General features: G+C 44.9%; 1 protein-coding gene across 1 annotated transcript in view; it reads left to right on the top strand.

Annotated features, from left to right (window-relative positions):
- The window catches only part of SLC12A8 (solute carrier family 12 member 8), an 85736-nt gene that overhangs the window by 40246 nt on the left and 17761 nt on the right, over positions 1-27729 (top strand). The window contains exons 5-8 of the mRNA XM_029910471.1: positions 437-550; positions 13423-13510; positions 16820-16907; positions 27274-27420. Of these exons, the coding sequence (XP_029766331.1) occupies positions 437-550; positions 13423-13510; positions 16820-16907; positions 27274-27420 (437 nt within the window). The remainder of the gene's footprint in view (positions 1-436; positions 551-13422; positions 13511-16819; positions 16908-27273; positions 27421-27729) is intronic.

Genomic DNA, 27729 nt, shown 5'->3' with positions numbered 1-27729 from the left:
GACTGAGCATATTTTCCTGAATTCATATTAGTTATTACCAATGTAGGGCTTAAACCAATTGGTGTGGTCACATGTGTTTGGAAAATAGACTTCCCCAATGGCGGGGGAGGGAGAGAGAGAGTATGTCTACACAGCAACTAGACACCCACAGCTGGCCCGGGTTAGCTGACTCACGGGGCTCAGGCAGTGGGGCTGTTTCATTGCTGCGTGGACAGCCTGAGCCCAGAAGGCTACACAGCAACGAAACAGCCCCGCAGCTCGAGCCACGTGAGCCCGAGTTGGCTAGCATGGGCCAGCCACGGGGTTTTCTTTGCTGTGTAGATATACCCTGTGTGTGTGTGTGTGAGAGAGAGAGAGACTGTAAATAAGGATTTCCATCTATCCGATTCCAAATCCATTTTCTTATAGTTTACATTTAAACCCCTTGTGTTTGCAGAACATGGCTTTGTTGGATATTCGGAAGAACTTATGTTTAACAACACGCTACCGGACTACAGTACGGGGGAGTCCTTCTTCACTGTTTTTGGAGTGTTTTTCCCAGCTGCTACAGGTACTATACATTTTATTACCTATGCTTTATTACCTAAACTGCATTATAGAGGCGAGCACACATAAACAATGTGAATTAGTCTAAGCACGTTTTCAGGGCAGCAACGCAAGCAGCGCTCCTGGTTATCAGAGTTGGCCATGCCAGCCTTAGTGAGTGCATGGTGGATCAGTGATTCTGGGATGCCTCACATTCTGCACAGCCTCATTGCACTCTTTAATTTAATCTTCTTTTTCCTGGTGGTCAGAAATTCCATGTTGTTTTTAATCTATTGGTGCTGAGCTGTAATTGGCGTGACCTTCTAATTTTCATGCCTTTTTTCCCCTAATGGACACTGACTCTTTTATCTTAACTCCTTGATACAGGGAGCTGGGATTTCTTTGAATGCAGTCCACTGTTATCTATGCAACCTGTCCTGACTTCCAGACTAGAGGGTTAGGCATTGGTTTAGGTCAGTGTTATTAGGCCATAGTATTAATCTACCGTATCACATTTGATAGCACTTGCCTATAATGGTGATGAACAAGATTTATTTCCTAAATTTTGGGTAATAATTCTTAAATGCTTCTCCTAAAGTAGATGAGCATTCCCATTTCATTTTAGATGGGGCAACTAATGCACAGGTAAGTTTTGCCTAAGATCACACAACAAATCAGTGGTAAAGTTGCGAACAAAACCCGTTTGTGCGGAGTCCCAGCGCTTTACTCAATGCCCTAGCCCACAGTTATCCTCTCTCCCTAATTATAGATTTTTCTTTGCATTAGCCTCTCAGCATAGCTACTGAGAGACTCTTGCTAATGATTGTTGCTGTGCTGATGTGGTGGTATGTGTAAGGGGAAGGCTGGTGGCGTGGTATGTGTAGTACCATTGCTTATCATTCCAGCTGACACATTTGTTAAATTTAATTGTGGATTTGGTTTTATTTCACTTTCCTAAATTAACTAAAAGACCATAAAAAATGAATCTGGCAATGCCAAGTGAGAATGAAATCTCCATCAATTCAAGTTAGAATTCCTCTTGTTGATGCTGTTTTTTTGCTATAAAAAGTACCGATTGTAAGCAGTTTCCATGGTGATGAATCCTTGGATTACAGAATGAACTTTCAGAGGATTAGCTCTAAGCAACTAGCCGAAAGTCATTAGCAGAGTTGCTGCAATACAGGGAGACATATTATATGGTTTCATAAAACAGATGAAATAAATGAGTGTTCCAGTAGCATAAATACTTGTTTTGTTAGAAATCTACCTCATTTGCCTTGGAGGAGCAAGTGTTCCTGTTACTTCCCTTTTGTCCCAAAATATTCGTTCAGCCAGCTGGATCACCAGGGCTACATGAACTTACTGCGAAGACCGACTGAAGAATCTCTCTTTCAAGCACTTGCCTGGCCTTTTACAGAAGGGAATCGCTTCCCGTTTCCTTAAACACTCCTGTAGTTCTGTTCTGCTGCTGCTGATTATAAAGGGAGTATTTGTCAGAGCAGGGATAGAGGGGGTAGTGATGTCTCGGGCCTAGCAGAGTGTCAGGGCACATTCAGCACTCAGAAAGGCTTGGCCTCTGAGCGTCTCCTGTTTTATGCATTTTGTTGAGTAGTTGGAATAGTTGCTCTTTTGTTCACTCTCTATGGAAGGACTGAAGCACTTTAAAGGATAAAGGCGGAGGGATAGCTCAGTGGTTTGAGCATTGGCTTGCTAAACCTAGGGTTGTGAGTTCAATCCTTGAGGGGGCCATTTAGGGATCTGGCACAAAAATCTGTCTGGGGATTGGTCCTGCTTTGAGCAGGGGGTTGGACTAGATGACCTCCTGAGGGTCCCTTCCAACCCTGATATTCTATGATTCTAAACGCTTTTGAATCTTCTATCATTGTGTTGCCTGCACAACCTACGGGCTCGATCCTGCAATGATGGGAGCTCCCTTAACGTCCTTTCACTTCCACGGTGGTTGAGTGTGCTCAGTACCTTAATGGAGACTGGGCCATTGTGAAAGTGCTTGAGTTATTTCTTATTTGCCTCTCATTGAACTCCCTTATGCTAAGTCCAAACAGGTTGGGCAGTGATTTGGCAGGCAGCTTCTCGCCTGGGCTCAGTGAGAGCTTGTTTTACTTTACTGCTATCTTGTCTAGTGGCACCATGTGCTCCCTCCTGGGAGAATCACTGTTCTGAGTCCAGCCTCAAGGTGTAGCATCCCAGGAAAGGTAGTGGCGGGTGGTATTGGTTTTCCTTTCTCCCTTACCCGTGACTACTGGCTATGAGGAGGCTGCCATGTCATCCCCATGTCTGGAGTGCAGCTGCTCCTAACCATCTAATAGGGAAAAAAGGAGTACAGTAGAACCTCAGAGTTACGAACACCAGAGTTATGAACTGACCGGTCAACCACACACCTCATTTGGAACCGGAAGTATGCAATCAGGCAGCAGAGCCACCCCACCCCCACAAAAAAGCAAATACTGTACAGTACAGTACTGTGTTAAACGTAAACTACTAGAAAATATAAAGGGAAAGTTTAAAAAATAGATTTGATAAGGTAAGGAAACTGTTTCTGTGCTTGTTTCATTTAAACAAAGATGGTTAAAAGCAGCGTTTTTCTTCCACATGGTGAAGTTTCAAAGCTGTGTTAAGTCAATGTTCAGTTGTAAACTTTTGAAAGAACCATACCGTTTTGTTCAGAGTTACGAACAACCTCCATTCCTGAGGTATTCGTATCTCTGAGGTTCCACTGTGTTTATGACAAAGCTGCAAAGAAAATTAGCCTTAGTGGTATTAAATGGTTCTTCATCGCTGCTGATTCTTGGCAGCTAGGAAAGTCAAAGCTAATAGACTGAACTTATTTAAAGCTCTGTCAGTTTATTATTTCATTGGTTAGCAGTTGTAATACCAGTAGTAATACTGTAGCCCATGAAAGCTTATACTCAAATAAATTTGTTAGTCTCTAAGGTGCCACAAGTACTCTTGTTCTTTTTTTAGTAATACTAAAGAGTCTTTTAAAATACAGCTTTGTGCAGTGTACAGGATAATTAATTGGGTTGCTACGCACGACTTCCCTCATTTTGGTTAGTCTGTTATTTGGAGGATTTAAACAATTCCCTGCCAGTAGCAATGTGCCAGTGATGATTGTGTGATCTTACTCCCATTCCTGTTTGTATGAAAGCAGTGCATAGAGGCCCCATCCAGGTACCAGTGTGTTAGGTGCAGTACGTACAGAAGAATTTGCCTGGAAGAACTTGCAGTATGTTTGGACAAATAAAAAGATGGGAGTAAGGAAGTACAGGGAATTGAGGGCTTGTCTACATTTAAAATGCTGGACTGGCGCAGCTGCACCTGTGCAGCGGAGCCACTGTAGCTCTTCAGTGAAGTTAGGTCGGTATAACTGCGTTGCACAGGGGTGTGGATTTTCCACAACCCTGAGGCTACGTCTTCACTACAGGGGGGGGTCGATTTAAGATACGCAAATTCAGCTACGCGAATAGCGTAGCTGAATTCGACGTGTCGCAGCCGACTTACCCCGCTGTAGGGACGGTGGCAAAATCGACCTCTGCAGCTTCCTGTCGACGGCGCTTACTCCCACCTTCGCTGGTGGAGTAAGAGCGTCGATTCGGGGATCGATTGTCGCGTCCCGACGGGACGCGATAAATCAATCCCCGAGAGGTCGATTTCTACCCGCCGATTCAGGCGGGTAGTGTAGACCTAGCCTGAGTGACATAGTTATACTGACGTAAGTTGCTAATGTAGACCAAGCCTCAGGCACTCACAGGCTCATGGTGTGTCTATACTTAAAGCACTACAGCACTGCAACTGCACTGTCCTGGGATTTACGTCTGTGAGTGAAGAGGATCTTCATAGGAAGACACCATGAGAGTTCAAGTTCAGATTCAGCAATAAATAGTGGTTAAGGTACACTTTGTGGAGGAGAAGCAGTTTGTGGAGTTCTGTGTGATGGGGACTGAGTGGGGTTTGGAGATTGGAACTGTCCCAGAGTGAGACAATTGTCATAGGGCAGTGGTTTTCAACCTGTGGTCGGACTACGTCTAAGGGGTCTGTGAAAGGTTGTTGTTACCATAGAACAGTGTTTTCAATCTATGGTCCATGGACCCCTGGGGGTCCGCAGGCTATGTCTAAGGTTTCCAATGGGGTCTGCACCTCCATTTGAAATTTTGTAGCAGTCTGCAAATGAAAAAAGGGTGAAAACCACTGTCATAGGGTATAGAAGTAGAGGATTAGAGTAATGGAAAGTTCTTTCCAAATGCCAGCCTTCAATAAATCAGTTATAAATGCTAGAAAGCCACACACGTGAATTAACATTAGAGACTGGATATGTATCATTTAAGTGATATTTAGGAAACTCTGCTGCTCTGTGTAATGATGAGTGAGGCTCCGATTATGTGCAAGTCCGTATGTATCTCACCGCCTGTGAGCAAACACTTTTCACGGAGCAATCACTGCATATCTGACCAATCAGTCCTCATCCTCAATGGAAACCTGCACAACACTTTCAAAAGATGAGCCTCAGAGCATAAATCCATAGGTTTGCTAAACACTAAAAATCATGGTCTTAATAAAGACATTAGATTTACAGCTTATCACAGCAACCTGTAACCCTCTAACCTGTATTTTTTGTCCTTTGACTGCAGAGGTGTTAATTAGCCACTTTACCTTGAATTGTTTCTTAAATTATGTGTTAACTACTTATGCTAAACCATCTATTCCACCTTGTATTTGGTGTGATGTTCCCAGTACCTTTCCTAGACCTGAAGAAGAGCTCTGTGTAGCTCGAAAGCGTGTCTCTTTCACCAACAAAAGTTGGTCCAATAAAAAATATTACCTCACCCACCTTGTCTCTCTGAAGTGAAGCTGAGTAAATTGTACTTTCTGGGGATTTCATAAAAAAAAAAATTAAGGTCATGGTCCAAATTCTGTCCTCAGTTTTTCTGGATTTTCAGTGATATGACTCCAGTGATGCGAGTGGAGTTAGTTTTACAGTTAGGCTAGGTTGCCTGATGTCCAGTTTTTGACCGGAAAGTCTGGTCAAAGGTGGTCTGTAGGGTGTCCAGTCAGTACTTCTGACTGAAAAAACAAGGAGTCCTTGTGGCACCTTAGAGACTAACAGATTTATTTGGGCATAAGCTTTCGTGGGCTAGAACCCACTTCATCAGATGCATAGAATGGAAAATACAGTAGCAGGTATCTATATACATAGCTTATGCCCAAATAAATGTGTTAGTCTCTAAGGTGCCACAAGGACTCCTCGTTGTTTTTGCTGATACAGACTAGCATGGCTGCCACTCTGAAACCTTACTTCTGACTGGACACCAAAAGTCCGGCTACCGCTTGTAAACGCCGGCAGCAGCCTATCATCCACACCATGCCAGCCTGGCCCAGGGCATGGGGACCAGGAGGGGCCTGGGCAGGTGGCAGAGCAGCATAGGGGTGGGAGGAAAGGTGCCAGGTCATCAACCCGTGCCAGCCCCTTCTCAGTTGGGGCTGCCTCGTACCTGTATCTCGTGGGCAGGCAGACAGGCTCTGCGTCAGCTCCCAGCCCGGCTCTGCAGGAGCAGGTGAGTCCCTGGGGAAGTGGAGGCGGAGTGAGCGAGTGATGGGAGGGGGAGTGAGTGACTGGGGTAGGGGCCTGTAGTGTCCAGTTTTAAGAAATTTGGCAACCCTAAGTTAGGCCCAAATTCTGCTCACAGTTATCTTTCCATGTAATAGCCATTTAAAGCATTTCAGAGGGAAGTAGAATGCAGCTGGCTTTATTCTTAAAGTTCTGTAATTTAATGAAGAGGTGATCCACGTGTGTGTGTGTGTGTGTGTGTACACACATATATATATATATATATATATGTGTGTGTACACACGTGTGTGTGTGTGTGTGTGTTTACACACACGTGTTGCTGGCTTGCATGTGTATTTATGGGCATGGAGGATTATTGATTATGTCATAAAGGCTAAAATAATTACTGTAGATGGAGTAAAAATACCTGTATCTTTATAACTTCACCAAAGCACAAATGAATGAATATGTTTTCAAAAAATTGTGGGTGAATGCATTCCTAATTAGTCTGCATTATTGCCGTGATTTCGCATGTACATTGGATGTGTGTGTGCAAATGGTCGTGTATGCAAGGAGTCAGAAATTGCACAGCTCATATTGTTGCTTGCAAAACTGCATGCACAAACTGGGCACACAGTTGTTGGTGCATTTTTGAAAATGAAGACTTAAGCTTGTCTTAGGCAAAGAATGCTCTTTTTTTAAATTTCTATTAAGACATATTTATTTCTATTATTATTTCTGTATTGTGCTGTTCATAAAAGCAATACAGTATTCTTCAAGTGGTGGTCTCCATATGGATTCCTTTGTGGGTATGCATGCGCTTCATGCTCCTGTGACCGAAGAATTTGTGCAGGCAACGTCCATTGGTCCATGACTGCACCCCTGCGATTTTCGTGTGCTACACTGATAGTATAAGGGGCAGATTGGACCGACTGCCTCTTCAGTTCCTTCTTACCATCACATGGCCTGAGTCGGAACCTCCAGTGTCAGGCCCTGGCTGGGGGTACCCCTCTGTACATTGGTCAGAGACATCAAGGAGCGCACCTCCTAGCAGGAGGCCTGATGCAGGAGTGTGGGAGAATACACCTATGGACCCACTGTCAGGGTTTCCTCAGGAGAGCAGGGAATGCTGTCATAAGCACAAGAGCAGCCCTCCCCCCCTCTAAGTCCACTCCAAAGAGGATGGATCCCTCCCTGACCCTGTCCAAGTCAGGCAAGTCTAGCTCCCAAAGACCTAAGCTCCAGGGCCATGATAAATAAGCACAGTGCAGCTAGTCACTGCCACTACCAGACTCCACACCAGCAACGCCACTGTCAGGGCAGTGAACTGCCAGTATTGATGAAGAGCACCCATAGGGAATCTCAGCCACCGCGGGTACCACCACAACCCCGTCTGGATCTGCCAACTCAGAATCTTCCTACATCAGCTCAGTCTGTAAAGCCTGACCGAACCCTGTGCACCCCAGGGGAGAACAGAAAGATACATCATTCCGGGGGACATCTTTGCTCTCTTGGATCCACAGTCTCCCCTGTTGTTGGGACTGACCCTCATCAGGGAGATTTTGACCCCACCAGGAGATAAATGCTATGAGAGAAGTCTGTCTCCCATCCTGTCTACTAGCCATGGCTTCTCTTCAGCGGAACTGACAACACTGCTGATCAAGCCAGATCCAAATCCAACAAGAAGGCTGGATATACTGGAGGAACTGTCATTGCCTCCACGAGGAAGATCAGTCCAGACAGGAGAACCAGAGCTACCTGGAACCAGCCTCCCCTACCCAAGCAAAACGCCTCCCTCAGGATCGGTGGTACCCCAGGCGTTGGGGACCTCCACAACATACCTTCAACCCTTCCTACTGCCCCTATTACCGGGATCTGTATGTAGTAAAGAGTCATATTGCCCCTCTCTCTTTTATACAGTCAGGAGGAAGTTTTGGTTGCTCTCTTTGAAGGAAGACTATGAGCCGAATCTACCGGTTCTGCCAGTACTGACAAGAGTATCTTCCTCATCTCCTGATGAGGCGGTCTCCCCAGCTTTGCTGTCCCCTCAAGATGAGCACAAGCAACTCCAGGAGCTGCTACCAAGGGTGGCATAAGAATTCCATATCTCCTTAGAGGAAGTCCAGGACACACAACATAAATTCCTAGACATCCTGCAACCGCTGGGATCGAGCTAGTTAGGACTGTATGGCATGCACTAGCAACATGTACCCCTACCTCCAAGAGGGCAGAGAAAGATTACTTTGTCCCAGAAAACAGAGCAGAGTTTCTATTTACCCACCCGGTCCCGAGCTCTGTAGTTGTTCAGGTTGCCACAGAGAGATTCAGGCAGCAACACCCAGGAGCCACCTCCACCAATAAGGAGGCCAACTGTGTGGACCAGCTGGAGAGGACGGTGTTTACATCTACTAGCCTCCAGTTTAGTGTATTGAATTGTCAATTGCTGTTGGCTAAGTATGATTTTCTGAATTATTAAACTTTTCTAGATTTCAGGGACAAATTGCCCCAGAGGGAGAGGGTTCACTTGCAGGCTCTCATTGATGATGACGAGCTGGTGGCAATAACTTCATTACAATCTGAGGTTGATGCAGCCTGCACCGTGTCAAGATCAATGGCTATTGCCATTGCCTGGGAATCATGGCTACACTCTAGGGTTTCTCAGGGAGGTCCAGAACACCATAGCAGATTTGTCCTTCTATAAGACCAGTCTTCTTCATGAAAAGACAGATGAAACTTGCACTTGCTAAAGGACTCCATGGCAACCCTCTGCTCCCTGTGTATATATCCATCAGAGAAAATACAATAAGCAATTACCATCAGCACTCGTATGAACCTCTTCGTAAAAGGCAGAGGCTGCAATGGCCAGGACACCCTTCAGTCACATTAACCCAACCTCCCGTGCCAGCCAAAAGCTACTTTTAACGAGATACTCAAAAGTTGTGAACCTCTGTTGGTGCCATCTCCACCCAATCCCCAGGTCTCCTTTGGTGGCTGCCTAGCACTCTTTCCCCACAGTTGAAGGTCGATAACAATGGACAAATGGTTGCTGGATATCATCCATTGAGCTATTCCATAGAGTTTCCCTATCCCCCCAAAAACCTCCTTCCCTGTCCCTTTCCAGGGACCATTCTCACCAGGAGATCCTCCTCCCAGGGGATAGAATGTCCCCTTAAGCAGGGAGCAATAGAGCAGGTATCTCTTCAGCATCAGGGAAAAGGGTTCTATTCAAAATATATCCTAGTTCCCAAAAAGACCCATTCTCAACTTGCAACACTGTGACATTTTTATTCACAAACTAAAATTCTTTGTGTGGTTACAGTGGCATCAATGACACCATCTCTGGAAAAGAACCCGTGGTTCACAGCTCTCAATGTGAAAGATGCATGCTTTCACATGGACATTCGCCCTTCCCACAGAAAATTCCTCAGGTTTATAGTGGGTCCCGACAACTGTCAAGACAGGGCATTTCCATTTGTTCTAGTAGCCGCTCGCAGGGTCTTCCCTCGACATGCGACGAGCACCAACATTTGCATTTTACCTGCCGGGAACGAAACCGATTAGAAAGTCACCTAAATTTTTCGTTGCCATAGCAGAACGGGTTTGAGGTCAAGCTGTATCCTCTCAGAGGATCTCTAAGTAGCTCTCCAGGTGTATCCTTAACTCTGTTACCGGATGGCACAGCTTCCTCCCCCACATGGAGTAAGGGCTCACTCTGCAAGATACAAGCGGCCTCAGTAGCATCACTTCAAGAGGTCCCCTGCTTGACATTTTCAGGGCAGCTAAGTGGAGCTCCTTCCACACATTCATGAGGCATTATGCCTTGGTTCAAGAGTCCTCCACTGATGCATCCTTTGGGCAGAAGTTCTACAAGCAGCTATACCACCTGCATCCTCGCACCCTCCTTCTCTCTAAGGACGGCTTGTCAGTCACCCACTGTGGAATACACATAAGGACCAGCACTCGAAGAAGAAAGGAACGTTGAAGTTACTTTCCGTGTTGTAACTGGAGTTCTTCAAGATGCATGGTCCCTTTCTGTATTTCACTACTTGCCCTGCTTCCCCTCTGCTTTGAATCGTGGCATGATTTGTGGTGGAGAAGGAACTGAAGAAGCGGTCAGTCTGCCTCATCCCTTATGCCCTCCGTGCAGAGCGCAAGGAGAGTAGGGACACAGGACCAACGGGCACTGCTTGCAAAAATTCTCCAGTCTTAGGCACATGAAGCACATGTGTACCCACAAGGGAATATAGAAAGGGACCATACATCTCGAAGAACTCCAGTTACAACAAAGTAAGTAACTTACCTCTTGAGGTCATGTTACTGTGAAATATCTTTGCACTGAAACTGAATTCTGGAAGAAACTGCATCTGGTGTTTCAAAGTGACCGCAAATAGATTTAGAAATCTTGGGTTAAATAATCTGCTGATGCAAACTGGCACAGCTCCGCTAAGGCTGTGGAGTGGTGCCAATGTACATGAGCAGAGAATTTGGCCCCTTTTAAAAATGAACTCTTATCTGGTATTTTCCATTCCCCATCTCCTGAGGAATGAAGGAGATGAGGAATGGAAAAGGCCCTTGCTCTCTATCTTGATTTATCATGTAATGTACTAGAAAATGTAAAAATATTTGTCATATGACAGTGATATATGATAAATCGTAGGTGGTTAAGTTATAAACTGGAGGTGGTGTAGCTGTTGATTGTCTGTGACCTATGATGTAGGTAGTACCCTTCTGCAAAAGTTTTCATTTGTCCATCGCATGGATAATTCCCAGAATAGGATTATATTGGGCGTAGTTGTGATGTACAGGCTGTCTCGATACTCCCTTGGTTTCCTGGCTGAATTGACCACGTTTTTATCCTGCCTTGCCCAGCAGCTTTGCCGTTATCTGCTTTGTGAGATAGTGGGTCTGTGTGGAAAATCCAGGCTGCTATCGGATTGAAACAGAGACGTGGGTAATTCTCTCTGAGAACAATCTGCAGATAAGATTGTTCAAATTTGGAGGAGGATGAATGCTTCCATGGGGGCTGATCTATGTCTGGAGGAGAGAAATGTCCCAGCTTCTCAAGTTGATTTTTTGGACAGTTTTTCTTGTTGAGAGCTAGAATTTTTGAGAGCACTCCATCCTACTGCTTGCCAATCAGACACATTCTTTCTTGTATTTAACTGGGAAGGAGGACTTATTATGTTAAGGGTAAGCAGGTTGCTGCTTCGTTGAAAATTTTTGGACCTGCTACTCAGGAAAGCACTTCTTGATGCTAATCTTCTTCAGCTATTACCCTGTCTGTAACATGTCCTTTGTGGACAAGGTGATGGAGAATAAAATAGCAAGACACCACCTGTGACTCCTGAACTTCCTTGGTCCTCTTCAGTAAGATCTGAGGTCTGCGTGTTGTATATAGGAGGCTGTTTGGGCTCTGTGGTTGATGATGCTCACATTAACTCTTGTGCACTATCTAATCTATTTATCATACCTATATGGCCCCATTACTGTACTATCAGAGTGGCTTAAAGTCCTTCGTATACTTATCCCCATACACCACTGTGAAGTAAGGAAGTATTATTATCCCCCTTTCATAGATGGGAAACTAATGCTGCACAGGAATGATGAAGTCAGAGTTTGGGTGGTGAATAAGCAACGACAGGCTCCAATTCAGCACAAGTCTGTGCCATTTTAAGGCGCTCCTATGAAGTGATTGGCCCTTGTGTGGCATTTCTTCCTGAGCCAAAGACTAGATAGGAGCAATTCATCTTGGCAAAAACCCCACAACGAAGGGGACTCATTGCCATGCCAGTAGACTATAGTCTGCAAGGGGCACCTTCCAAACACTTTGCATGGTAATGAGTTGAACTGAGGAGGAAGGAAGTTCAGTGGTTAAGGTGCTATCCTGGAACTAACTCAGGGTCAATTCCCTGCTCTGCCACAGACTTCCTGTGCAACCTTGGGCAAGTCATTTGACCACTTAGTTTCCCATCTGTGAAATGGGGATAATAATACTTCCTTACTTCACAATGGAGATAAGTACACTAATTGTACACTGAAGAATTGTGTTCTACTAATAGCGTACTACTAATAGTGTACTACTAATTGGACTAACTGTCCAAATTCTCATCATGTTTTTAAAGTAACATGGCTACTTTTCTCTTTACCAGTATCTGAATACTTCTAGGAAGTGTGAAAAAGCTATTTTGACCAGGAAGGATAGTATTGTGCTTATGGCACTGAACTGAGACTCAGGCACTGTGGGCCAGTCACTTAATCCCTTTGTGCCTCCGTTTGCCAAGCTGCAAACTGGGGGATAATTCTCCGTTTCTTCTATCCTTTTGTCTGTCGTGTCTATTTAGATTGTAAACTTTGTGGGGTAGAGACTGTCCGGTACTACGTATTTCTATGTGTCTATTGCCTCGGGATCCCAGCTGGGGCCTCTAGGAACTACTAGAGGGGGGAAGGATAGCTCAGTGGTTTGAACATTGGCCTGCTAAACCCAGGGTTGTGAGTTCAATACTTGAGGGGGCCACTTAGGGATCTGGGGCAAAAATCAGTACTTGGTCCTGCTAGTGAAGGCAGGGGGCTGGACTCAATGACCTTTCAGGGTCCCTTCCAGTTCTATGAGATAGGTATATCTCCATATATTATTACTGGCATATAAATAATAACAACAGTTTAGTTAGATTGTCCTCAGTTCTACCATGTGCTTTCTGTGTGACTTTGGGCTTAACACTTAACCTCTCAGAGCTTCAGTTTCCCTATCTGCAAGCTAGAGATAATACCTATCTCACCAGGGTGTCGTGAGCTTTAACTGACATCTGCAAAGCAGATTCTTGGATGGAAGATGCCATGTGCCTGCAGAGTATTATTATTCTCTATCTGTTAAATGTGCGTGGGGTCGTTGGTAGACAGACAGTACAAGCCATTTTATAATAAAGATTGTCTCTCCTGGATGTAAGAACCCATCATCTATTTGGGTCTAACTGCATGTGTCAGAGTTGGGTAATACGGCCTGTTGAATGGACACCGGGATGAATGGCAGCACTTTTCTATTGACAATTGAACAACGCTGTTTTCCATGATGTTTGTATTAAGATAAGACGTTTTTGTTTAAATTCATGCTTTTTTCTCATGTCATTGTCCAGTCTGCACAAAGGGTCCTTTGTGGGCATGTTTTTGGTAGCTTGTTACCATTGGATACAGGATTGAATGGTTACTTACTTACAAAGCTGCGGCTATGGGGCAGATAGTGTTTTCAACAGTGACGTGACAAAGTATAGCTACAGTTCTGACATGATCAATAAATGATCTAATTCCAAATTATGTTTATCTTTGTCTACAACATGCAGGTGTGATGGCTGGGTTTAATATGAGTGGAGATCTCCAGAAGCCTGCGGCCAGCATCCCACTCGGGTCTCTGGCAGCTATCGGCATTTCGTAAGTCGCTTGAAAGAGAGCGAGAAGAATTTACTTTCTGTTTAGAGTGTGCCCTGGATGTGACCAATCTATTTCATATTCCAGTCAACCTTTTATTACTCACCCATCTGGAAAATTAAAGTCTGGCTCTTGTTCAAATGATCATCTATTACCCCCTCCTACTCTGGATGCTTTTAGTGAAGAGATTCATTAATGCGGATATAATCAATTCTTCTCCGCCCCTCAGGCTCACTTCCTGATACAGAATATGTATTAACTCTAGAATTGTCAGATTGGACTACTCTGGAGTAGATTTCAAAGTTGTTGGATTTGGGTTTTTTTAAGAAAATAAAAATTACAAGCCTTCTAAAGAAACAGGCAGAGTCGTTTTCTTATATTAGCTGACATGTTGCAGCTAAATTTCTCAAGTACTTTTTTATGAAGAATGACTTAGGGTTTATCCTCACATGGCGGGATGGGAGGTGGATCGGGCTAGCATACCTAGGAAGTCAGGTGGGCTGGTCTAACTGTGTCCACACTGAAATATTTAGTGCGCTAGTTCGAGCCGAGCTAGCGCCTTTGTGTACTCGAGTTGGAAAGCACACTCCCAGTGCTGTGTAGACATACCAGCAGATAAAAGGAGCCCTTCTGGTGGTAAACCCATAGTGAATGTGACACTGTGTCCTTTGTATGTCGTTTCTCATCCTGATCAGTTTTTGCATGGTGATGTGAGAGGGTTTTTTTTTTTTTTAATGCAGTGTGTGTGATGGTAATATTTCCTCTCACTGCCATAAAGGGTACCGTTTTATCGGAGGGATGTTTAGAACATTTTGAAGGCTTGTAATTGCCTGTTACATGGTGTTGCGGATTAACCTTGCATGAAGTGCGGAAGGTCATTCCTGAAGCTTAAAAGAACACTGGAGTCGTTTGGGCCCCGGGCATTTTACAAATTATTCTGGGCAAGCTAAATTGTGGCTCTGCCACACGCAAGTGGCGGTGGGTTGCTTTTTTGTCCCTTGAGGGGACGGAGAGGCAGATTGTGTCACTGAGATTTGTTACCTGGCACAGCGTACCTCCTGAGGAGAACCAGTGCTGTTATTCTGACTGGTGCATTGTGGGGGACGGAGCCTAGGGTCCGTCATAGAATATTAGGGTTGGAAGAGACCTCAGGAGGTCATCTAGTCCAATCCCCTGCTCAAAGCAGGACCAACACCAACTAAATTATCCTAGCCAAGGCTTTGTCAAGCCAGGCCTTAAAAACCTCTAAGGATGGAGATTCCACCACCTCCCTAGGTAATCCATTCCAGTGCTTCACCACCCTCCTAGTGAAATAGTGTTTCCTAATATCCAACCTAGACCTCCCCCACTGCAACGTGAGACCGTTGCTTCTTGTTCTGTCATCTGCCACCACTGAGAAGAGCCTAGGTCCATCCTCTTTGGAACTCCCGCTTCAGGTAGTTGAAGGCTGCTATCAAATCCCCCCTCACCCTTCTCTTCTGCAGACTAAACCCAAGTTCCCTCAGCCTCTCCTCATAAGTCATGTGCCCCAGCCCCCTAATCATTTTTGTTGCCCTCCGCTAGACTCTCTCCAATTTGTCCACATCCCTTCTGTAGTGGGGGGACCAAAACTGGACGCAGTACTCCAGGTGTGGCCTCACCCCCAGTGCCGAATAGAGGGGAATAATCACTTCCCTCGATCTGCTGGCAGTGCTCCTATTAATACAGCCCATTATGCCATTGGCCTTCTTGGCAATGAGAGCACAATGCTGACTCATATCCAGCTTCTCATCCATGGTAATCCCCAGGTCCTTTTCTGCAGAACTGCTGCTTAGCCAGTCGGTCCCCAGCCTGCAGTGGTGCATGGGATTCTTCCTTCCTGACTTTGCACTTGTCCTTGTTGAACCTCATCAGATTTCTTTTGGCCCAATCCTCCCATCTGACCCTCAATTCCCTGCCCTGCCCAACAACTCCCACCTGCTTGTGCATGGTGGGATGTAGTGATTTGTGGAAGGCTACACCTCTGTCTGTGCTCCTTACCCTCAGATAGAGGCAGGAAGGACAAGGTAAAAGTGAGGCAATCACGTTTAATATAATATGCAGCAGACTTGGCATACCCACTTGCAGGCATTTAGGAAGAGGTGAGTTTTAAGGAGGGACTGAAGGAAGATGTCCATTTACATTGACTCATTTCCCTATTTCAGACATTTCTCATCTAGTTGTTCTTTCTGAGGCCATTTTTTCACATACAGTAGAACCAGAGTTATGAACTGACCGATCAACCACACCCCTCATTTGGAACCAGAAGTACGCAATCAGGCAGCAGTAGAGACAAAAAAAAAAAAAAAAGAAGCGAATAAAGTACAGTACTGTGATAAACATAAACTACTAAAAAAATAAAGGGAAAGCAGCATTTTTCTTCTGCATAGTAAAATTTCAAAGCTGTATTGAGTCACTGTTCAGTTATAAACTTTTGAAAGAGCAACCATAATGTTTTGTTCAGAGTTAAGAAAATGTCAGAGCTATGAACAACCTCCATTCCCGAGGGGTTAGTAACTCTCAGGTTCTACTGTATTTCCCCAAAACATAATGGCAATTTTTATATATTTAACTCACAATAATAATAATTAATCAATAATTAATACAGTACCTAGCTCTGATATAGTGCTTTCCATCAGTAGATCTCCAAGTGCTTTCTTTACAAACGAGATAGATTTAATTATCCCCATTTTCCAGATGGAGGAACTGCGATAGAGAGATTAAATGATTTGCCCAAGGGTACATGTCGAGCCAGTGGCAGAGCCCAGCTCCCCTGAGTCTCAGTCTAGTGTGCAATCCACTAGGTCACACTGCTCCCAGTAATGGAATAATGGGAGTCAGTCACCTCGGCACTTTTGAAAATGCCACTAGGTGCCCATCTGCACATTTCGGTGCCTAAATAATTTTTAAAAATCTGGCCCTTATCACGTGCTTAACATGGAGCATGCACATGGTCCCCTTTGACTCCATTGGGATTATTTGTATGCTTAAAGTTACATATGAGTTTACCTGCTTTGCTTTAAGCAAAGGGATTCCAGTTGGTATTAAAAAATAACAAAGCAATACAGTGGTTGCTGCTTATCTCTTTACACTTTTGCCTTTGCATGTACTATGCTAGTCCCTAAATTTAGAACAGGGAATACCACAAGTATTGCAGTAATGTCAATTATTTGTGAAGCTTTTAAATGGTGATCACTGTAAGTAGCTGAATTTCTTCAGGCCTTAACAATAGTGAAAATGCCCAATGATCTCATTGCTTTGGGAACAAACGGCGTCTCTCTCTGTTATTTTCAGGTGGTTTCTATATATAGTCTTTGTTTTCTTGCTGGGAGCCATTTGTACCCGGGAATCGCTCCGCTATGACTTTATGATAGCAGAAAAGGTAATTTGTTAAATTTAAAATAACTCAATCCATTGTAGAAAACGGTGCTTTCCAGTCTACAGGGGCATTATTTAAAGTTGGGGTTTTCCAGAGCCTAAGGGAAAAGCAGTGGGATTTGGGTGCCATTGGACTCCTTTGAAAATCCCATCCCAAAATCGATTTGAATAGTTTGCATTCTCCAACATGCCCCATAATGCTGAATCTTGTAATTCCACAGCAATAACTTTAATAGCTAAACTATGCTATTGTTGCCTAATGATAAACGCTGTACATTATTCAGTATAGCCCATTTCATCAGTGGAAGCTTAGGTCTAATTGAAATCTCCAAAGAATCACACTGCTTATCTTTACTAAGTCAAGCAAGGCTTACATTTTCATATCCACTCTAGTGTAATTGCAGTGTAAGTAATGGGATTATTAAATCCTAGACATTCCACATTGGCATATACCTACGAAGCCGGTTTGTAGTGTCATAGTCAATGAACCTTATCACTGAGGCCCTCTGAAAAGAGAGGAAAAGATTTCAGTGTATTTCATTGCTCGCTTACATTAAGTGGAAGTAAAATGTTTTTGGCTAATTTTCAATTATCCCCCATTATCCAAAATTATATGCTCGCTGCAATTTGACAGAATTTCTTTGATTAAATTAGTTTGGCATGCTTTACTTTTATTTAATTCTTAATTCTTCTAACAGAGTTTAAGCTATAATTTCTATTTGAAATGCATGCTTTCATTTTCCCTCTGAATGCAGCCCTAGATTTTGTCCTGTTCCCAAGATAAGAAAAAATAGTTTAGATTTACACTGAAATATGATCGTATGTGGGGTGTCACGGACTCCCAGGTTGTGCCCACTCTTGGCCCCGTATGGTCCCTGGGGGGAACCCTCTTTAGTGTGACAGCCCTTCTTGGGGGTCCACTCTCTCTCTGGGGTTAAGCCCCTCGGCCTCCTGGAACCGCACCTCCCTGAGCCTCAGCACGCCTTTCTCTCGCCATGGGCTCCCTCACGGAGTCCACTCACTCTGGACCCCCGGGGCCTTCACTCCCAGAGGGAACAATGCAACCCTGTTCTCCAGACCACAGCGACTCTCAGCCAGCGTAAAACAGGAGGGTTTACTGAGCGTCTGAACACAGCATAGGAAACTCGCAGGGCCCTCAGGCCTGGCCTCTCTCAGCACAGTACATCTAGGTCTCTCCTGCATCCAGGTGGGCTCTGCCTGCCCTCTCCCCCCAGTCCTGAGACCCCGTGCTTCCCAGCTGGGCATCCGATATCACCTGCCCCCAAGCCCCACCTCTGTCCATTGTCTTCTAGCCAAGTAACAGGGTCGCCTGGGTCTCCTCTCCTCTCAGCCGTTTGTTCCCTACTGGCTAGAACCGGCTGGTCAGGTCACTGGGGTCCTCTCTCCACGGCCCATTGTCCTCCCACTGGCCAGAACCGGCTGTGACTCCTGAGCTGGGCCTCCCGGTCCCCAGGTCACCAGTCATTGGGGTATCCATTCTCCAGGCCATTGGCTGGGGTTCCAAGTTCCGTCGCTGGTCCTCTGTAACAACAAACTCCCTCTCCCATCACCTCGTTAAACCAGTAACATCCAGGGAAACTGAGGGCATGGCTACACTCGAAACTCCAAAGCGCTGCCGCGGGAGCGCTCCCGCAGCAGCGCTTTGAAGTGCGAGTGTGGTCGCGGCGCCAGCGCTGGGAGAGAGCTCTCCCAGCGCTGCAGGTGCTCCACCTCCCCGAGGGGATTAGTTTACAGCACTGGGAGCATGGCTCCCCGGAGCATGGCTCCCAGTGCTGGGACACTGTTTACACTGGCGCTTTACAGCGCTGTAACTTGCTGCGCTCAGGGGGGTGTTTTTTCACACCCCTGAGCGAGAAAGTTGCAGCGCTGTAAAGCGCCAGTGTAGCCATAGCCTGAGTCCACCCGCTCTGCATGCAAACCATTGAAAAAACCAACAAAATCACCCACTTCGTCACATGGGGCTTATATCACTTATAGGTAAGACAGAAATCATCACTGTTTCTGGGAGAAAAGTGGAACGATTCTACGCTAGTCATTTTAATTCAGTCTTTGTTATATAAATATTGATAGTCCTTTATTAGGTTAGCTTCAGTACCCCATAAGAAACAAGCAGAACAGCTTGATTTCCTTCTTTGACAGGGTAACTCGTTTGGTGGATAGAGGGAATGTAATATACCTGGACTTTAGTAAGGCTTCTGACACAGTCCCACATGACATTCTGATAAGTAAGCTGGACAAATGCAGGCTCGGTGGAACCATAGATGCCAACTCCGTGGGTGCTCCAGGGCTGAAGCACCCACAGGGAAAAATTGGTGGGTGAGGAGCACCCACTGGCAGCTCCCTGACCCGCCCCAGCTCACCTCTGCCTCTGCCCCGCCTCTGCCTCCTCCCCGGAGCGGCCACCGCGTCCTGCTTCTCCCCCCTCCCTCCCAGCACTTGTGCCACGAAACAGCTGTTTCGCACAGCAAGGCAGGGAGGGAGGGGGGAGGAGAAGGAACGCAGCGCGCTTGGGGAAGAGGCGGGGCCAGGATGGGGATTTGGGGAGGGGTCCAATAGGGGCAGGGAGGGGGCGGAGTTGGGGTGGGGCCAGGGGCGGGGGGGGACGCAAGCTCCCACTGGCGCCAACAAAAGTTGGCGCCTGTGGGTGGAACTATCATTAAGTGGATACATAATTGGTTAAACCACCACAAACAAAGAGTAACTATTAATGGAATGATATTGGATTGGAAGGAGGTCTCAAGTGGGGTTCCACAGGGATTTTTTCTGGGTCCGGTGTTATTTAACATTTTTATTAACGACCTGGATGTAGTAATAGAGAGCATACTGATCAAATTTGCAGATAACACAAAGCTGGGAGGGGTGTTGCAAACACTTGGGAGGGCGGAGGTAAAATTCAAAGGGATTTTGATGAATAGGAGAACTGGGCTATAGATGACAAAATGAAATTCAGCAAAGACAAATGTCAGGTGCTACACTTGGAGAAGTAAAACCAAATGTACAAACACAGAATGGGGGAAAACTGGCATGGCAGCAGCACAGCTGAGAAGGATCTGGGAGTTGTGGTGGATCACAACCTCAACATGAGTCAGCAATGTGATGCTGTTGCAAACAAAACAAATGCAATTTCAGGTTGCATTAACAGAGGCATAGCATGCAAGTCACTGGAGGTGATAGTACTGCTGTACTCGGGGCTGGTTAGGCCTCAGCTGGCGTACTGTGTCTAGTTTTATTCACCAATGTACAAAAAGGATGTAGAGAAACTGGAAAGAATCCAGAGGCGAACAACAAAGATGATCAAAGGGCTGGAATGCAAGCCATATGAGCAAAGGCTAAAGGAACTGGGTATGTTTAGTTTGGAAAAGAGGAGATTAAGGGGGGGGATAGGATAATGGTCTTCAGATACTTGAAAGTCTGCCATAAAAAAGATGGAGAAAAGTTGTTCTTTTTTGCCACAAAGGGCAGGACAAGAGGCAGTGGGTTCAAACTACAGCACAGCAGATCTAGATTAAATCTCAAGAAAAACTTCCTAACTGTAAGAACAGTAGGACAATGGAACAGATGCCTAGGGAGGTCATGGAAGCTCCTTCACTGGAGGACTGGAGGTTTTCCAAAGGAGGTTGGATAGCCATCTGTCTTGGATGGTTTAGACACAACAAATCCTGCATCCTGGCAGGAAGTTAGACTAGATCAGCAGTTCTCAACGTTTTTCTTTCTGAGTCCCCCCCCCCCCAACATGCTATACAAATTCCACGTCCCACCTGTGCCACAACACCTGTTTTTCTGCATATCCAGTTGATTAAAAGCTAATATCGGCATTAGGGGGTGGCAGGCAGGCAGGGCAACTGCTCGGGGCCCCAGGCCATAGGGAGTCGGGGCTCGGGCTTTGGCTTTCTGCCGTGGGCCCCAGTGAGGCTAACACTGGCTGTGCTCTCTGGATTATAGTGGCAGACCCCCTGAAATCTGCTCCCGGCTCTGTAGGGTGCCCCAGATCACCGGTTGAGAACCACAGGACTAGATGACCCTTGTGGTCCCTTCTAACCCTATGGGTCTATGATTCAATGAAATCTTCTGGAAAGAGAGTCTTATGCCATTGTTGCATATCATAAAGACACAAGAAAAAACAAATACAGTTTTCTTTTCCCCTTGTACAATATGAAGTGGTGATGCAATACATGTAGAAAATATGGCTTATTATTAGAATTATTATAAGCACATTTATATTTTATTGGCCTTGTTTGAGAGAAGAAATTACAAATCAAAAACTGTGCAAACTTTCCATTTCTGTCAGTCGTGGTTAAAGAAGCATTTGGCTGTTTGTCTTCCTTAGAATGTATTTTTCTGAACATACAAAATAGGGGCACGAAGTAATTTCACTTCAAAGGAGATCTAATAGGCTAGGACTGCCAATTTCTTGTGAAGTATTTGTACTCTCTAAACTTTTTAAAAGTTAATTAATTTATTTATTTTACTTTTGACAATCTCAATGAAAAGACATTTTCCCCCTAAGCCCTGAGTGGAATGTCAAGTAGCACATTTAAATGCAAGCATTTTTTGGTGACTAAAATGATAGGCAAAGCCTGAAACTATAAAGTGTTTCTTTCAAGTATTTTTTTTTAAATAGGACCAATAGTATTGTGGTTTTGTATTGATAGCATTCTGAAATCAAAAGTGGCTGTTCTGTTCTCTAATGTAAATGTCTGTTCATTGATTTGTTTCTCATATTTTTCATCCATCCATTCATAACACACTTTGTTTTCCTGGAGCCAAATTAGTTCGTTGGGGGGGGGGTTGGGGGGGGGGGGGGGGGTAGCCTGGGGGGGGAAGATGGGTTGGTTTGAGGGTTTTCAAAACACAGCATGAATTTTAGATGCTGTCTCCAAGCAGAATGAATTTTATATCTTTTCATCCAACCTCCTTTACAATGCAGGCTGCTTTCATAAATAAGAAAAAAGGTCAATGTATCTTGAGCTTTCTTAGAAAATGTAAATTTATTACCCACTACTAGTCAAGCACACCCCAGCTGACATGTACAACCTCAGGGACACAAAGAAGCAGGGAATAACCTCTTAAGTGAACAGGATGAGGTGTGTGTTTGTTTTTACCTGTGACAGGACGGATGATCCAGTGGTTATGGTGCTGCTCAGAGGACCTGGGTTCAGTTCTCTGCTCGGCCACACAGTTCCTGTGTGACTTTGGGCAAGTTGTTTGGGCCCAGGTTTCTAGATATATTTAGGCTTTGCCACCCTCTTCATTGCAATGCCTAACTGATGCAGGAGCCTACATTTCATTTTCAAAAGTGATTTAGGAGACTAAATCGCATCAACTGACAAGAGGATTTTGGCTCCTAAGTACTTAAATCTCTTTTGAAAATGGTATGTAGGATCCTAAATTAGTTAGGCACTGCAGTGCCGAGCGCAGCAATGTCAAAATACCTTTAGAAATCTGGGCCTTAGAGTCTTTGTTCCCCAGTTCCCCATATGCAAAATGAGAGATAATAGCGTTTCCCTTCCTCACAGGATAAATACATTACAGGTTGTGAGGTGCTATGGGAATGGGGGCCATATTAATACCTTAGATAGACAGAGAGACTCTAGGTTCACAACTTCGGAGACAAATATTATGGGGAAATGGACTGGAATGCCTGTTACCTGCTGGTACATCCCAAGCTACACAGGTAGACTCAGATATGGCCTGCTGTTCTGTGCCACCATTTTGGAAGTAACCACTCAGCTCAACTAACTCTGTACCAGTGGCTTTCAACCTTTTACTTCCGGAAACCTCAAAAAAAAAAATCCCTGGTTCCTTACTGCCACCCACCCAGTCCTGCAAAGTATGGTGGGATTGGGCTCTTGTCAAAAAAAGATGGCTGCTTTTATGTCTCCGTAGGGGCTCACCAGATTGTTGCTGAAGCCTGGATGGGGAAGCCATTGCTGGTTGTGGAGCTTCTCACTTCCCCAGTCCTCATGTTGTTCGGCTCTGCGGGCAGCACCAGTTGAAAAGGCTGTGGAACTGGCTGTGCTGCCTCTTGAAGTGCCGTTTCCCTATGGCTAGGGCCCTACCAATTTCATGGCCGTGAAAAACGCATCACGGACCATGAAATATGGTCTCCCCCCACCCCCCGAAATCTGGTTTTTTTGGGGGGGTATGCTTTTACCCCATACTATACAGATTTCACGGGGGAGACCAGCGTTTCTCAAATAGGGTGTCCTGACTCAAAGGGAGTTGCAGGGGGTTGCAAGGTTATTTTAGGGGGGGTTGCGGTATTGCCAACCTTACTTCTGTGCTGCCTTCAGAGCTGGGCGGCTGGAGAGCAGTGGCTATTGCAGCGCTCTGCCAGCAGCAGCGCAGAAGTAAGGGTGGCAATACCATATCGTGCCACCTTTATTTCTGTGCTGCTTCCTTCAGCATACCACCTATGGCTGAGTGCTGTACATATAGGAGCATGGCTGAGGAGCTGCAGCAGGATTGGGTGGGCAGCAGCAGGTGGTGGGATTGATTTGCTCCTTCACTCCCCTGCCCTAGCAGCTCCCACGTCCAAGCGTCTGGGATTTGCCAATGATTCTTTTCTCTCCCACCCAGTGGGGTGAAACCCAGCAGTCGCCCCTTCATGATGCACTTCTGGGCCGTGCCCCACTGGTTGAGGATGTCCTGCTCTGCGTTATGTGAGGGCCCCAGGCCGGGATTCTTGGTGCAGTGGAGACTCCCTAGCGAATGCTATAGACCTTAGTCCTGCTTGTGTCTTTCAAAACGAATTGGCTCTTCCCCCTCCCCTCTTCAAAAACCAGCCTTAAGCAATTGCAAGACATGCTTCTGTTTGGGACACCATGGTAGGCCTCAGCAACCTGCAGCATGATTTCTTTCCACAGCCACCGCCTCCTGGGAAATACAGGCTGCGAGCTACTTCAGCTACCATGGGGCCCTCATACAATTCAGGCCCTTTCCTTGTGTCAGTTCACAGCCCAGTGTTTCTTTCCACCCTTCAGCAGCTTGGAGCTCTACAGATCATAAGGGTTACTCTGAAATGCTCCTTATTTCAGTGTGAGAAGGTAGGCTGCCTGTTTTCCACCATTTTGATTAAAGTAAGTATGTGGAAAATGGAGCATGTCGCTCCTTCAGCTGAGGGATATGAAGAGTGGAGTGGCCGGGTATTCTGAATAGGCCGGGAGAGGAAGGAGATGACATGACAGTTAATCTCTTTAGCTCGTTAAGGATCAGTAGCGATATATTATGCAAAAGTCCATTGCACAGCAGGAAAGATGGCAGCTGCAAGGTGGGGAGGCATAGGGAGAAAATAGCCCCTATCCAAAATACTGGATGGAGGGAAAGAGACTGTTGTTCAGCTTTTTGGAGTTCTTTGTCTTGCATGACTGGTTCTTATGCAGACACGGTCTCCTAGAATATGGCAAGAGCCCTGTTTATCAAGCTTCCATAGCTGAAGCAGTGCTGATAATTTCTCCTGTTCTGGCAGCAACTGTTGTGTGCTTGTTGTGGTGGATTTATTTGGGCAGAGGGCTGCATGTGAACTCGTATGTGTGTAAGGTGGATCCACATGCTAGAAATGCTGACACATTTGCCGTGGAATTTTTTCCCCCTGTTCCATGAAGTAGCAAAAGTAGAAGCCAGGACGCTGACCAGAAATGACAGCCTGTGGCAAGTCTTGTCAGACAAGTCTGGCTGCACGGGGGGGCGGGAGACGCAATATCCTTCTAGACAGCTCTGCAGATTCATGTGTCAGTGCAGTGGCAGGAGTTGCTCAGTCAGTCTGGGAGGCAGGGAGTCTCACACTTAATAAGCAGCCCACATTCATTTCCATTTCTACAGAAAACTAACTGCCTTTACACTGGCCAAAACCTCTCACTGCACCAGCATTTCCCTGCATTCACCTGTGCATCCAGAAGCAAGTCCTCAACAGGGCAATCTCAGGCCTTGCATAATTGTGATAATCAAGCCTCCTGCAGATTTTAGCACTCAGAGCAGTCCACATCTCAGATGATCCATGTGGTCAGCAAATACATTCTTTAGATTTAAAAAAAAGTTTTGCCTCTATCCTTTAACTCGTAGCAGTGACCTCCTGACCTTTCTCCATTAGCTGCAAGCTTGTTTGATCAGTTCGGTCTCTAACTCCTCCAGTTAGTACTAGTCACTTATCACAGGCCACAAACTGTTGGCTTTTCTCCATGGACCATGGGATGGCTTTGGAATTCCACAAAGGAATCGCATCAATTTCTGCCCTTGCTTCTCTTTGGAGCTCCCACCCAAAGGACATTTTACTCTTCTTTACATGATGGAATGTCTCTAGAGTTCAAATACCATAGGGATGGGTTCAGTATAAGAACTAGACATAGGCAGAGCAACATCAACCTTTCAGCAGATCCTAAGCCTGTTCTTCAACATATAAGGAAGGGTTCTCTCTTGTCCTCACTGTTACTTTAGATGTCTAAGACTCAGCATCCTATTCCTATCCAGTTTTGAGGAGAGAACTGTAGCTCCATTGTCTTGTGAAACATCTCTGTTAAGGTCCTCCAAAGATTTTGCCAAGGTCCTCTAACAAAGACAAGGAAGAGAGGTCCTCATTGATATTCCTGATGTTTCATGTATTAAAAAAATATGGGAAAGTATTTTGGAAAGAAATTTGAAAGCCATCTTCATACATCACAGAGAAGCAGGAAAAGACAAATGCAATTTCCTTTGCTTTGCTGTTCATCTTGAGAGTATAATAAACCCTTAACTTATATTGAAAATACTGGCAATGGCCTCTATATTTTCTTCCTCAGAGAAACTAGAATTCAGATCTTCCAGTTCCCTGTCCCTTGTGCTAATCTCAAATGAATCTGTTCTCTTTTTGTCTGTATTTCTGTATAACTATAACTTGTTCTTTCTTCCAAGGATCAATACCTGCACAATTAATGTGGATGTTAAGGGAAATATCATGTCATTAAATTATACAATTGGCTAGAATTTGGGGGGCCCATTCACATCATGGATGGAAGCAAGGTGAACACAGGATGCTGCAAGAAGTTATGATGATGGTTCAGTAGGTGTTATTCTTCCGTGTTAAAAGCTACTGAAACAATCCATGTTCCACCATAGTCTTACAGGCAACTGTGTAGCCAGAGGCACCTTCTTTCAGATGAGGAGATTACCTGATTCGATTTCAGTTTGTGCATCTACATTCTGCTGACCCAGAGTCCCTTTGAAATTTCAGTTGGCTACAATATTTTTCACTTCCTGTTCTGAAGGGTATAATGTTGCTGTGTGCTGTCAAACAGCAGCCTTGCTCCAGCCCAGTAGTGAAAAGCAGAGGAAGGATGGTGTTGTGGTTAAAGCACTGGACGGGAGATTTGGGTTCAGTTCCTTGTTTTGCCACAGACTTTACCTATGAATTGGGACAAGGCACTTTATCTCTCTGTGCCTCAGTTCCCCATCTGTAAAATGGGGATATTACACCTTTCTCCCATGCTTTGCTGTCTTGTCTACGGAGATTGTAAAGTCTTTGGGTCAGGGACTCTTACTATGTGTGTGTATTGACACCTTCCATCATACAAAATATTAGTAATAAAAGGTGCTTGCCCTTAATTGATGAGCCTGTAAAAAGTTTTGTAAAATTTAAATATTGGTTTGGAATACAGTAGAACCAAAGGTGTCAAATACAAAATATGAATAAAGCAGTCTCCTTAGCATTATTGCTTTAAGGATTTTTAAGTTTTATGTTCATTTAACTTAAAGAAATTCCTTACACATTTAAGACAGGAAAATAAAGTCGTTGCATTATATCCTTTGGAACATGTTTTTGAAATCCCATTTATTTAAATGGCAGCTTTGATTTGATTGCAGTGTGGATTTCTTCCCCTCCCCTGCTACTCCTCCACTATTGGTATTCCCTTATGGGACACAGGGGTTTGTCTTCCTGTTTTGGATGGTTTAGAGCCTGGGATAGCTCTTCCTGTATGATGATCTCGGTATATAAGTGTGCTCTCCTGAAATAAACTCCCTTCAAACTCACTTCCAGTTACTTGAATGGAATCAGATGTCTGCTTCCTCGAAGCGTTTTCTCCAAGTGGCACATATTTCTGGACGTGAGCTTATCGAGTGGTTTCCAGTTGGTACAGAATGTTCAACACTGAACTGCTTTCATGGGATAATTTTATTGTATTACTAGTTCACACTCACAGTACAGAGCAGGTTAACTTTCTATTTTCACACGGCTCGTTCTGTTAAATTTTTGCCAAAGTCTTTAGCATTTACAAAGGAAATTAATTGATTTTAATTTGGAAAAATCTGTGTTTAAAGACAATTAAGTGTTTTTTTAAATATCTGATAAATATTTGTTTTCTCTTTGCATTTTCCAGGTGTCCTTGGTGGGTTTCTTGTTTTTATTAGGATTGTACATTTCCTCCTTAGCTTCCTGCATGGGAGGTTTGTATGGAGCACCCCGAATCCTTCAGTGCATTGCCCAGGAAAAAGTGATACCGACCCTTTCCTTTCTTGGACATGGGGTTAGTAATCAGTGATGATGTAGAATTAGCTATGGGTTCTATAACAAACAAATATTAATGATGCATGGAAACAATGAATCTGCTGTCAATAGATTGTCCTGGCTGATGTACAGTAATTAAATACCAGGAGAGGAGGGGGGTCATGGTTTTTCCCCAATGGGGATCAGCAGGTGAGATATACCTATCTCATAGAACTGGAAGGGACCCTGAAAGGAAACCGCATTCAAATATTTGCTTTGTAAAGAAATACAGAGTTATGGGAGAAGTCTCTCTGTCTGAGTCCAGGTCCTCCTCATCTACCTATTTGAT

The sequence above is a fragment of the Terrapene carolina genome, unplaced genomic scaffold (genome assembly GCF_002925995.2).
Source record: "Terrapene carolina triunguis isolate 2854851 unplaced genomic scaffold, T_m_triunguis-2.0 Scaffold62, whole genome shotgun sequence".
In the NCBI taxonomy this organism is placed as follows: domain Eukaryota; kingdom Metazoa; phylum Chordata; order Testudines; family Emydidae; genus Terrapene; species Terrapene triunguis.
The sequence above is the reverse complement of the archived record's forward strand: the minus strand, read 5'-3'. Positions and strand labels throughout refer to the sequence as shown.